This window comes from Homarus americanus, unplaced genomic scaffold (genome assembly GCF_018991925.1).
Source record: "Homarus americanus isolate GMGI-L3 unplaced genomic scaffold, GMGI_Hamer_2.0 scaffold4896, whole genome shotgun sequence".
NCBI lineage: Eukaryota > Metazoa > Arthropoda > Malacostraca > Decapoda > Nephropidae > Homarus > Homarus americanus.
Window position 1 is genome coordinate 4,072,444 of NW_024749657.1, and position 12,852 is coordinate 4,085,295.

The 12,852-nt window shown below is 38.3% G+C and overlaps 1 protein-coding gene across 1 annotated transcript in view; it reads left to right on the forward strand.

Moving 5' to 3' along the window:
• The first annotated feature begins 2,841 nt into the window (after window positions 1-2,841).
• Window positions 2,842-12,852, forward strand: part of LOC121853577 (TBC1 domain family member 2B-like) — a 94,120-nt gene continuing 84,109 nt past the window's right edge. Inside the window, exons 1-8 of the mRNA XM_042347798.1 lie at window positions 2,842-3,423; window positions 6,343-6,487; window positions 7,013-7,226; window positions 8,001-8,197; window positions 8,607-8,734; window positions 9,558-9,759; window positions 10,024-10,292; window positions 11,825-11,983. Of these exons, the coding sequence (XP_042203732.1) occupies window positions 2,960-3,423; window positions 6,343-6,487; window positions 7,013-7,226; window positions 8,001-8,197; window positions 8,607-8,734; window positions 9,558-9,759; window positions 10,024-10,292; window positions 11,825-11,983 (1,778 nt within the window). The 5' untranslated portion in view covers window positions 2,842-2,959. The remainder of the gene's footprint in view (window positions 3,424-6,342; window positions 6,488-7,012; window positions 7,227-8,000; window positions 8,198-8,606; window positions 8,735-9,557; window positions 9,760-10,023; window positions 10,293-11,824; window positions 11,984-12,852) is intronic.

The window sequence follows — 12,852 nt, forward strand, 5'->3', positions numbered from 1 at the left end:
GTGTGTGTGTGTGTGTGTGTGCATGTGGTGAGGCCTTGTGTGTGTGTGTGCATGTGGTGAGGCCGTGTGTGTGTGTGTGCATGTGGTGAGGCCGTGTGTGTGTGTGTGTGTGTGGTGAGGCTGTATTGTATGTGTATGGTGAGGCCGTATGTTTCACCAGCCAGGAAATGACTCACTTGTCATGGTTTGTTGCTTTACACTCTGTTGTCTCTTCCTGTTTATAAACTCATGATCTGCTGGTTTTCCCGGGGTGTGGCGGGGATGGGGCGGGGCGGGTTATTGTATGAAGGGCTAGACTCTCACAAGTGATAACAATGTTAAATTAAAGTCTACGGGAGAGATATTTAATTAAGATGTTTAGTTGTTTACTGAGCGACGTGTGGGTCGCCTGTCATGGTGGCCGGCTGGGTAATCTCCCCTCCCTTCCTCCCAATTTGATAACAGTGTTTTTCTAGTTTTCACTTACGTAAAATCTTAAATATTTACTCAATTACTTAAATTCTTAATTCATTTTCTTACATATTCGGTTACTTGTATGTACTGTATTTAAAAACTTAGAGCCTTGGTCACATTCTCGTCTTCACTTGTGAGCGTACTGGCAGGTCGGGCGGAAGATTATTTCTGTTGTACACAATTGACAAGTACCAGAACATGTTACAGTGTTGGTCATGCCTGGACAATAAAGAGCTCACACTTAGTACTGTACTTTACGTTATACAAAATTATCTTTAACATTTATCTTTGATTTGAGGTTGTTACTGAGTAGTGACCTATGTGGTGCTTAAACCCTTCGATTAAGTCGCCCTTCCTCTCCTCTGTAGTGAAAAGTGAGCACTTGTGAACGTTCAGGTGGGGTGCGATAGCCGGCACCTGTCTGCTAGCCTTCAGACGGCCAGTATAAGTGACAAGGAACCTACATTCGGGCCAGCCTTGTCTGTAACACCCGGATAATGAAGATGAAGATATGATTTAGCTGGGATTTAAAAGGTGAGTATATGATCTGTATCTAAGGAGTTGCGTGTTCTTGTTAAGACCTGAGATGGAAGTGAGTTTAAAGTTTTGTGTTGATGGCAAGACCTGAGAGGGAAATGACGAAACAAGTCTGTTGAGGATCAGATATCACCCGGCCATGTAGGTGAGACGGACGGACAGACGTGTACAGGGAGGACACCTGTGTAAGCATATTTGATCATGAGTTGAGAGAAACGATATTCTCTGTTATGTGAAGTGCTACTCATTACACACCACTAGTCTATACCGAGACGTGTTTAAGATACCAATGTTTTGTTTCAATATTTTAAGATAAATTTTATGTTTTACAAAACATTTTAGCCATCAATCTTAACCTTGTGTACAGTACAACAGTTTCAGATGTGTGTCTGGCATGTTTCACTGTGATAACATCCTCATACACTGTACTGTACTTAAGGGTCAACACTGTAAGCACTGTACTGTATTTGCTGTTTTAAAAGGGAAAATGAAAGTAGGTCAGGTAGAAGCAGTAAGGATACAACACACTTTAGAAGTTTAGAGTAAAACAAAATCTGTACACAAGAAGGCAGTACACTTAATCACCTTCACTTCTCCAATTGGAGTTAGTTACCCATTCTCAACTGGGTGACTACAAGTTTTTTGTTGTTGTTTTGCTGTACTGTATATTGACAGTTGAGGTGGAGGTGAAGATGAGTTTCAAAAACACTTGTATCTAAAAAACTTGACAGTTGAGAAGGAGGAAGAGGAGGGGAGGGGAGATGTGTTTTAAGAATACAGTATTAGTATCTTGACAGTTGATGAGGAGGTGGAAGATGTGTTGTGAAATACTTAAGTCTTGATAGTTGAGGAGGATGTGATACGGGGTACTTCACTGTTTGGTGTACACGTCTGTACTGTCATCCCGTCTGGTCCTCGCGATATGATATACCGTCAGTTCGGTTGATTGAAACGTCCAAAAAACGGGCCACCAGCTTGCTTGGACTCCGGCACTCTGGTAGCCAGAGAGATTAGAATGCTGGTACTGTACAGTATAATTATTGCCTAGCTTATAAGCACCTCAGAAGACATTATTAGGTCGAGTGTCCATACCTGGAACTATCATTTGCCCATCCCACCAGAGATCACTGCCTCGGGTTAAGGAACCCCCAAGATCAGAAAATCTGACCTTGGAGTATGAATTGTGAACCCTTGGAATAATTCTGCTGAAAGCGATGTGGCAGTACCGACCAGCTACTATGCTGATAAATGGCGAAGGTAATAATAATAATAATTAACAAAAGTTAGCTCTTTCTGGCCAGACTTGACAACGCTGGTGCAGGTATAAAGCCAATGAATCCCCATAGTCCCATACTTACCACGGCCGAAATAGCCGAAAGGCGAAGTGGCCAGTATTCTCCAAACAAGCCATACTTACCAGTGTGTAACGGAGGCGTGAATGACCGCTCAGGCGACGAAGATAAAGTAAAGTTGCGAGTTAAGGAGGAAGGTGTGGTGTGAGATCACCTGTGTCTTGAAAGTTGCGAGTAAAAAGTTAGTGCTATAATGACACTAATCCGCCGTCAAATAAAAATATGAGATACAATCATACAATTCTGTGAAAGGGGATGAGGGTGATGGACTGAAACGTTTTACAACGCTGTCGGAGTGTTACGTTTACTACAGCTTCCCTGTTTTGTTTATTATATTATATACATATACTGAATATATAAATAATATTTATATAAGATAGTAAGTATGTAAATAAACAATATATAAATATATACATAAAGGAAAATAATGAATGTATAAATAAATGAATAAGGATGGAAGAGTGTGAGTGAGGGGCGACTATCACAGGTGTTTGTTTACGTGTGGTGTGCAGCAGGACGGAGGAGAGGAGGGCGGTGTAAACAACAACCAACCCGCCCATGTTTTGTGTTAATTCTCATAAAATGATCTGAAAATCTGTGAATTATTTATTGGAAACATGTTTTATCAACAGAGTGAACATGATTTATTACCTCATATTGAACCAGGGGAGGAGGACGTGGTGTTTGAAATGAGAGAAAGATCCTACTCTACCCCAGTCAGTGGGAGGACCCCACAGGCAGCTGGGGAAACTGCTAGGCCCAGGAGCTGGACGAGAGGCAGTGACAACCTCACCCAAATAAAGGAAAAAGAGGAAGCAGATGACAAGAACCCGAGGACGGAGTACAAGCTGGCTGGGTTCTTGTACAAAGTGTCTGGAACACCCGGCAAGAGACACATGCCAGGACTGAAGGGTCTTGGCAGCTCACACAAGAAGAGGTGGTTCGTGTACTCTGATAGTGTGTGTAAACTCTTTTATTACAAACAGAAGAATGACCTTGAACCTCTCGGCTCTATTGATATATCACTAGCAACGTTCTTCTTTGACCCTGAGAACAAAAATGAAGGCCAGTTTACTATTAGGTAAAGTATTAAGTTTATGAGAAGGCTGTTACTGTTTCTAGGTAATTTATGACACCATCTCCACTGCTGTGCTTATTTTTATGTATATTCAGTAAGGTTTGTTGTTTCTTTGGTAAACGTTTAGTATTAGCTGTACACTGTTTGTGTACAATTTTAATTTAGGCACAGGATACAGGTATGGCACGGCAGCCTAATGTGCATGCATGGTGGGCAGACTATACAATGATAGTTACTGATATAGCCTTCTTTCTGACTAGCCTAAACTAAACGGTAAAACCTAACCTAAACCTAACCTAATTGATAAAAATCGGTGACAGCACTGCTTTTCAAATGCAACCAAACCTAACCTATCTTAACCTACTAAAATTTGCTGGATGACCAAAACGATAATAATACCAATTAATTTAATCTAACCTAACCATTAACAATACAGTCTGTCAATACATCTGCCGTACTTATATTCAGTGTGATTTTTGGCATATGGCTACTGTACTTGTATCCACAATGTTTAATTTACTGCTTTGACGGGGAAAGGAAGACAGTGGCTCTTTTAAGCTGCCGATGGTGCCTGATGAGTTTGTCCTTTGTTGCCCAACGTTAATACTGGAGGAAACCTGCTATTTTTGGTCAGAACATACTGGATAAGATTCTTTGGTAATACTGTACTTGATGGCCGTGGTGCGCCATTACCTCCAACTTTAGGAAATTTCAGTAATAGTAAATTTTCATTTCACTACTTGCCAGCTTACTAGCCATTTGGGAGGGTGGCCCATTCTTTTGTTGCTTCGCTATGACCTTTATTGTCCAGTGGTGGTACAGGGGGAAACTCTAGTACCCAGAGGAAGCCTGCCACATCTGGTAGTGTCACACTGAGTAACACCCTTCTTATGTATGTGGTCAGAGATATATGCATTATTTCTTACTTCATGGAAATGACAAAAATGTGTGATCGAAATTTTATAATTTCTTTTGGTGCTTTAACGAACATCCAACACCATTTTTTCTTATTGGTGTGTGTGTGTAGGTACAATGTACAGTACCTAAAAAAGAAAATTCTAATAAATTTATTTTGGTTTGGCTAGGTAATACCTGTAGTTTAGGTTGAATTCAGGTTGGATAGTTTGTTTAATTTTATGAATTCTAAATTATAGAATACAGTACCTACAGTATAGCAGTGTCTGTATTTCAGGAATGTTAAGAGTTATTGAGAAGGTCGTCAATAATTTATTGTTCATAAAATGAACCAAATTAAACAACCTAGCAAATGTAAACTTATCTATCCAAAATATTACAGTTGTACGTATTGTATTTTACTACTGGGATATTCTAAAAAAATTAAGAGAACCAGTGGCGGACATGACAGGGTGTTGGTGGTAGAGCGGTAACACGCGTAACTCTCACCAATATGTCAAAGTTTGAGCCTCAGCTGCATGTGTTTAATGCGTGTGTCAGCCACATCGAGATGAGGTGGAATGAGTGGGTTCCTCGAGAAGCACCAGTAACACTGGTGTCCCTCTCACCTTTACACCTCTGTGTGCATTGCAGGGGTTTCGTGCCCCACCTGAGGTACATTACTGACCTGGGGTACACGTACTTGTCCTTCAGAGACTAGAGAAATTCTGCTTAGTTATATTTATGTATGTTAGGGAGGGTCAAAGGAGACACTTAATATAACTTAATTTATTTTATAGGAAATCAGTTAACATTTGTTTATATTTTATACTGTACTCCTATTTTAGCTATTTACTGTGGAGGTGGACACAGTAGACTTGTACAGTATATTCTCATTAAGACACACGGATTAACAATTATGTATGAAAAGCCTTTGCCTTATCCCTGATATTGTATTGCCATAACACCACCGCTCAGTTTGTTCCATAAACCACATGTACCCAGTCTAAACTGAAGAGTCTTAATTCTCAAAGATCACCCATAATTCATTGTTATTTTGCAAACCAATCACTAGAGTTTTCCGAAACCTATAGGCCTTCTTCCTACATTGTGAATGGTCAAATCATATTGTAGATATTGTCAGTGTCAGACACTGGGCACCAATTGACACAGCAGTGTGTTCATCTTGAGGGAGAACTGTTGTCATGACCATTCATGTTGCAATTACTGTATGTTCAGCAGGAGTTGTTAAACACCAGACCAAACCTCTGCCTTACTGTGTTATGAGCATGTGGGCAGCCATGCCTATTCTAACCTAACCTAAAATACTCTAGTTATTGATCATTTGATTGATTTTATTGGGAATTCATCACCTGTGTAATATAGTAAAATACAGTATGGATATGAAGAACAATTTCAAGTACTGTACTGTACTGTAGCATATACTATTATAGTAAAATACATGTAATATTTTACCGAGGGTAACACAAAGTCAGAAGGCTTATTTCCATTTTGGTTCTCAAAAAATATATCATGACAAAGGATGGAAAAGTGAAACATTTTCCATTTAAAAAAAAATATGTTAGTAACATGAAAATAAACTTTTTTATTTCCCTCAAAAGTATAGATGTTAAAGCTCACAAACTAGTCTTAAAACACAAGTTAAAAATATTTTATGTCTAAATTTCTCTTCATTTAGAATAGTGATAATAAATTACACAATACAGTGACAGTCTGATTTAGGCATTAACACACAATTAACCTCTTTTTTTTTCCATGAATACTGTACATATTATTGTTGCAATTCACAAAATTTCCTTAACCCATCAGAATCAAAGACAACAATATATATTATGAAGTAAAAACAAGCTTAGCATATTGCCTAAAATGTTAATTCTTTTATAATTTTTGTAAGAATGCATAGGGGGCCTCATACTCCGGTAGGGTTGGCCATGTCTGTAATAATAATGTCAATAATGAAGACTGTGGTCGTACAACATGTAATAATAATGCTGTGTTGTGTTTAAGGTGTGGCAGTGAGGAGACAGTGTTGGAGGCGTCATCATCACAGACCCGGATGTATTGGCTTCAACAGTTACAAGATGCCCGGAGAGAGTTTAGTCAAAGACGTTCGGCCACAAAGACTCCAACGAGCCGAACTACTTCCACTGTGGTGAGAGCTTGTGTTTAATTTATTTTTTTACTGTAATTCATCATGACAATTTTTTTCTCAATATTAAATGACTCGACTTGATGATTATGCTTAGCATCATATTTTCTTTGTTTTAAATCAACTTTTGTTGAAATTTTATAAGATTGTTTTAAAAGTTAAGATAAGACACACAAGATTCACTGACCAGTATGATAAGGACAGGACACCTGGGTGATGGTTGACAGCAGTCTTACTGTGTCCTGTCAGCATGATGTAAACCTTAGGAGCGATATAATGTTCAATTGAGTTTCTTCTTAGTACCTGTAGTGTCAAATGAATCTGAAAATTATATTGTAGTGTATTACCATTACTTTCTCTGTCTGCAACAAACCCCATAAAGCTTTATATAACAAGAGGAAGTCAAGTACTGTACAGTATATAGCTACAGAAATGTAACTAATTTTCATGTAATATTTTGTAAAAGTCTCGAGTTTTTATGTTAATTTGTGATGATTCTTAATTCACTTTTTTGGGGGTAAATTGAAGCGTCTGGAATCAGGACTCCTCCAAGATGACAAAGGCAGCACCATCCTTACCCCAGACCCCCACCATGACCTCCTGACACCAATGGTGAGGCCCAGTGACTCAGGGATGAGTGATCTTCCCCCACGACCGCCATCTGCTTTGTCTGATGCTCGACTTGCTCTATCAAACTTGATCCCAAACACTCAACGCAAGATATTTAAAACTAATAGTGAATGTAAGTGGAGTGTGCTTGATTATTGACCTTTGTTCCAATATCAGTAAAGCAAGATTTTGTTTAACCAAGCATAACCCTACCTATCCTATCCTACCCTAACCTAACCTAACCAAACCATATGAGTCACTAATGTAAATTCTTGTCATGATCTTGGTATTCACTTTGGAGACTTGTGAAGCATTGTGCACAACCATTATCACCATTATCAGTGAGGGCCTAAGTTTATTTTAATTATATTATATGTATTCAATGCACAACATATAAGTCTTAAATGCAATGTCTGGCAACTCTATATACACAACATCCTCATCTACTCCGTGAAATGTTCTGTTAATTTTTTTTTCGTTTCCTGTCACACCACTCTAACCACCATGAAACATCTTCTGCCATTGTTCCATAAGTTATGAATAATAACAATGTTGTTTTACTCTTATATACATAAAGACATACAGAGAAATGTGAGTCACTGGCAAATCCACATTTTCTCATAGGTATAAAGAGTAATTAGTGCTACTAGCATGTTACACAATCGAAGATCTTTGTTCATAATATTTCGTCCATTGTGTCATATTGTATGACACCATAATTATAAAGTTACTTTTTGTGCTGTGTGTGTGTGTGCGTGCGTGTGTGCGCGCGTGCGTGCGTTTGATAGTTTTAGTTGTCTGTACATTTGGTAATTTGGATTCTCTGTATACTGAGCAACAGTAAGAAGTAACAGGAAAAGGGAAAGAAACCTTTGCTCATATCCACACTGTGTTTTCTTTCTACCAGCCCCTAAATCTCCGACGAGTCCCCAGGCAACGCACCGCAGTCCCATCAACAGCCCCACCGATGACCTCAGTCTTGGAAACATTGGGAGAAAACTTCGTAGCTCATTTCGGGGGAGAAGATCAGCATCTTTAGAAGGGAAAGATGGGTTTGATGGCCCCAACTTACATACCAAAGTTGTGTGCAGGAAGTGTGAAGAGGTATAGTAGTACTGTATTACTTACTTGTAGATGCTGTAGTACTGTACAATATGTCAGTTGCCCTTTATGTGCTGAGAATCTAAGTTACTCTTGATAATCTTGTTCATTGCATGTTACAAGTATTTTTTAAATGTATGTATACAGTATTGACTTTTGGAGTACAATAATTTGGTTGACAAATACTTATTATATGTATGATATATATTTGTATGTTTATTTATAATAGAATATTAGATTGCTTGTATTATTATGCAAAGGGTATTTGCTACATGTATGTATCACTGTGTTCTGAAAGTGAACACTGTGTCAATGTTTAGTCAACCACAAATTTAATTTTATCTGTATTCAAGTTCAAGTGATAAGTTGGCAAGTACAGTATACTGTATAAGACTTATTATTAACCTGACAGCTACGGGGAGAGTTGACATCTGCCAAGGAAGACCTTGCTGCCACTCAGGATGAATATCAAGCATCTCGGGAAGTTATAGATCTTTTACAGAAGGATCTGGACTCTCTACAGCAGGAGAAAGCCACACTGTAAGTCCGGGTCACAATCCCCTCAAATACCATAATGTTAAGGTAATTTGGTCAGAGATACTGATGCCCTGATTACAGGTAATTACGTTTGTATTAATTAATTTACAGTGTTCTGAGAATATGAAACTGGGTTTGACTTCAGTAGTAAATCATTTTGTGTAGATATTGGAGAATATATGAGATATTGTATAATATATGACATAATACATATACTGTATGAGGAGTTAGGTGAAAGAATAAGTCCTTATGGGTGATTGTGGTGCTTCTATTGGTTAAGGTAAGATGTAGTGAATATAATGAGGTACAGGGTTATTTACCCAAGTTTGGGGTGTGAAGTGAGTATATTATTGTGGGTAAGGATATATCATGGGTTATGTAAGGTCACAGTATATGTTAAGGGTTGATGACCTCAGTATATATTAACCCCCAGGCACCAAGCTACGGTAGGCATTACCTCTCCCCATGTGGGTTTGTTTGAGAAAATTTAAAAAACAAATAAAAACATGTGGTGAGGCACGTGAAGTTGAAGGACGAGACTCCTACATCACAAAAAGTGAATCACTACTGAGAAGGGAAGTGTGAGCAAGTGAAAGATAAATGCCAACTTGACAACAAAATCTAGCCAGGTCCTTGCGGCAGCTCAAACAATACCATGAAATTACAATACAGTACTGTATGTCATATGACATGAACCAAAGCCTTGGGGTTAAAGGTTGATGGTCATGGAGATACACAAAAAAATCTGCTTTTGTTAGGTGTTATCTGATTTTGCAATTTTGAAGTGAACTTGTTTTTAATTTCAAAAAACTTTTCCCCACCGCAGGATCAGTTTGGACCGAAGTGACCTGACAGACAGTCATGTTCTGGAGATATTACGGGGGAAGGATCGCCGCATTGTGAACCTGGAGCATGACAATCAGAAGCTGACTAATGATGTTGCCCGACTCACTGAACAAGTCTCGGGTGCTCAGCTGCATGAGGAACATCTGAATGAAAAGCTCTCTATGCTCTATTGCTTAATTGAGGTATTGGCATGTTACATCTTTCTTATTAGGTGGTGTGGTGGCTGAGTTGATACATCACTCACTTCCTCTAAAAGAGTTGCTTCTTTGGCCTGGGGCATCCACAGTTGACCCAGCTGTGAATAGATACGTAACCTTACAGTTAGTCAAGAGCAGTACCTGCCACCACTGTACTATAGTAACATACCCAGTAGTACCTGCCACTATTCTATTATAGTGTAAGTAGCATTATTCAGTCTCCCTTAGTAATTATTTGTATTGTTTCAGGCAAAGGATAAAGCTATAATGAGCTTGACTCATCAGGTAGAGGAAAATGCCACTCACCCTCGACCTATGACACTTCCACCTTTGTCAGCTTTTAAAACACTGGTGGACTCGACTACCCGAGGAACGCAAACCTCCGACATCACAGAGAATGATTCTCTCAAAGATGCCCTAGAAGCTTACCGGTGCCAAAACAGCTTCTTGAATAAAGAAATCCTAGCGCTGAACCTTCTGAGGAACCAAGTGGCTGAGAGGGAGCACAAGTTGATCACGTAGGTCTTTGTTAACTGCATAATTATTATTTTTTATTTTATTTTTTGTCTATGTATGTAATATGTCTCCTGCTTTGTTTTAGGATATTTTTATATAAAAAAAACAATTGAACACAAACTAGGAATATAGAATATAACGTAAGGTTTGTTTCTCAAGACACTCCTCTCATCCATCTGTTTTACAGTATTTATTCTACAGAACCTTCAGTTGTTGGCATCAAAATTATATTTTTCTTTTGGGTCTGATACTCAACCAACACAGATCAGTGAATGCTTCACCAGGTGTTACCAACTGACTCAACACATTAAGGGGACTTGTGGTTCTTGTTGGACATGTGACCATCACCATTCTAACACAGTTGTTCCAAATTTTAGTTACATACAGGTATTTAAATCATCATCAAAAAGGACTAGCTCATATTGTCATTGACCTTTACTTGGATTATAATCATATTCTTGCTATGAATAAAAAGGTTTACCCATACCAGAACAATATCTGTCTTCATGTCTTACCACTTATCATCTTGTTCATAACTTCCTGTGTGTGTGTGTGTATTCATCAGTTTGTGTAAAGGGGAGGACATCCATTAACACAGCCACTGAACACTTATTTGGTTGCTCTTATGTGTCATTTCCTCAACGTTTCCAACACCACACTCCTTCCTGACATTTCTAAAGCATATCATTTCCTCATCTTTTTCATTATCAAACCAACTTCTTCATAATGTTACTCTCTTATATATGATTCATTTCTTTCTCCAAATTCCACCTGAAGTTTTGACATTCTACTCACCATTTTACTAAAAGACTTGGTTTTCTCGGGTATTGAAAAGATTGAGTGCCATTGTATGTTAAAAGATTAAAACCATCTTTCTGTACATGATACTCCTGGCACTCTTAGCTTGTTGAGCCTAGGTGGTGCATCTTGTATTGCTTCTCAGGGTATTGTGTGTGAGGGATGTTAGATGTATGTGATGTTTGAGGAGTGTTATATGTGTGTTTAGTGTGAGATGCATTATTTGTGTTTTGTGAGGTGTGTTATATAAGGTATTTGTTCTTGTGTGAGATGTCGTTATTTGTGTGTTTAGTCTGAGATGTGTAATATGTGTTTAGTATGAGTTTTGTGGTGTGTTAAATGTGTGTTTAGTGTGAGTTGTGGTGTTTTATATGTGTTTAGTATGAGTTGTTAGGTGTGTTATATACCGTATGTGTGTAATGTGAGCTGTGAGGTGTGTTATAAATGTGTTAAGTATGAGCTCTGTTATAGTGTTTAGTGTGAATTGTGAAATGTGTTCAAGTATATGTCTCCTGTGCTTAGGATATCTTATTGACCGTAAAAAAAATTACTCACTTAAGAGTCAACGAAATGTGGGTAAAAATATATAAATATATTTCTTTTAAAGCCATGTGGAGATAAAAGATACCAGGAGGACAATCTTTAACCCAAGGATGGTTATATGATGTGTGGCGATGGAAGGCTGAGTGCTATACAAAATCTTATATTGTGTCTTAAGCTAACTTCTTTACTTCAGAGAGTCTAGTGAATGGGAAGCCAAGTTCTATCAGATTCAAAGCAAATACTTACTGCTGTTGAATGAGCTGCATTCTCCCCGAGCCAATCAACATGACCCATCCATCGTATCCCGGCTGCTTCAGGATGTGGTAGAGGCCCATGGCCAACCAGACCTGAGGTACAGTATGATTCATTGTATCTTATCAGTATGTTAGTGTCTCGCTTGTTATTTTTCCTTGAGGGGATGGACGTGTGGTAGAGGCTCATGACCCACCAGGCCTAAAGGGGATGGCCATGTGATAGAGGCTCATGGTCAAGGAAGAAAGACCTTGATATACAGTATATTTGATATATGCCTTACAGATTTTTCAGGTGATCTCACTTGTTGATGTACAAGGTCTCCCACATCAACAAGTGAGGGCATTGTTGCTGTTGTAATAAAAACATTCATGTGATCATAATGAAAATTTGTAAGGCATGTGTGTGTGTGTACATATTTTTTATACAGCCCATATATCATGATTCTGTAAATCTATCACTACATCTTGTTTGTTTGTTCCATTACAAAATTTTTCCTAGTGTAACAGCCATCATGGAAAATCCTTAAAGTTGTTCCATTTTCATATTCCTCTTAGTTTGATTCCTCACATTCATTCTAATTATCTTGTCTGTCTGTATTCTTCCACTTCCTCCCACCACTCTTTGCAGCCCATCCTTGGTCGAATAGCCTTACTGTTTATCATAGTTTTTATACTTGCACTGTCCAGGTACATTGGAAATTGTATACCTGCTCTATTTATGTACACTGTATATCTGCATGGTCTATATACGTGCTGAAGTGTACTATAAATTTATTGTCTATATAAGCTGAACCACTTGTAAACTTATATGATGATTTTACTGAATAAATATATCTGTCTAAGGCATGAATCTTAAGAGTAATTGTAGAAGGAAGTAAACAAGTATAGGAGGGAGACTACGAGGAAGAGAGGCGTATTAGATAAAGATGGCACATGAGATTGCTTGATTGTGAGAGAGAACGTGTCA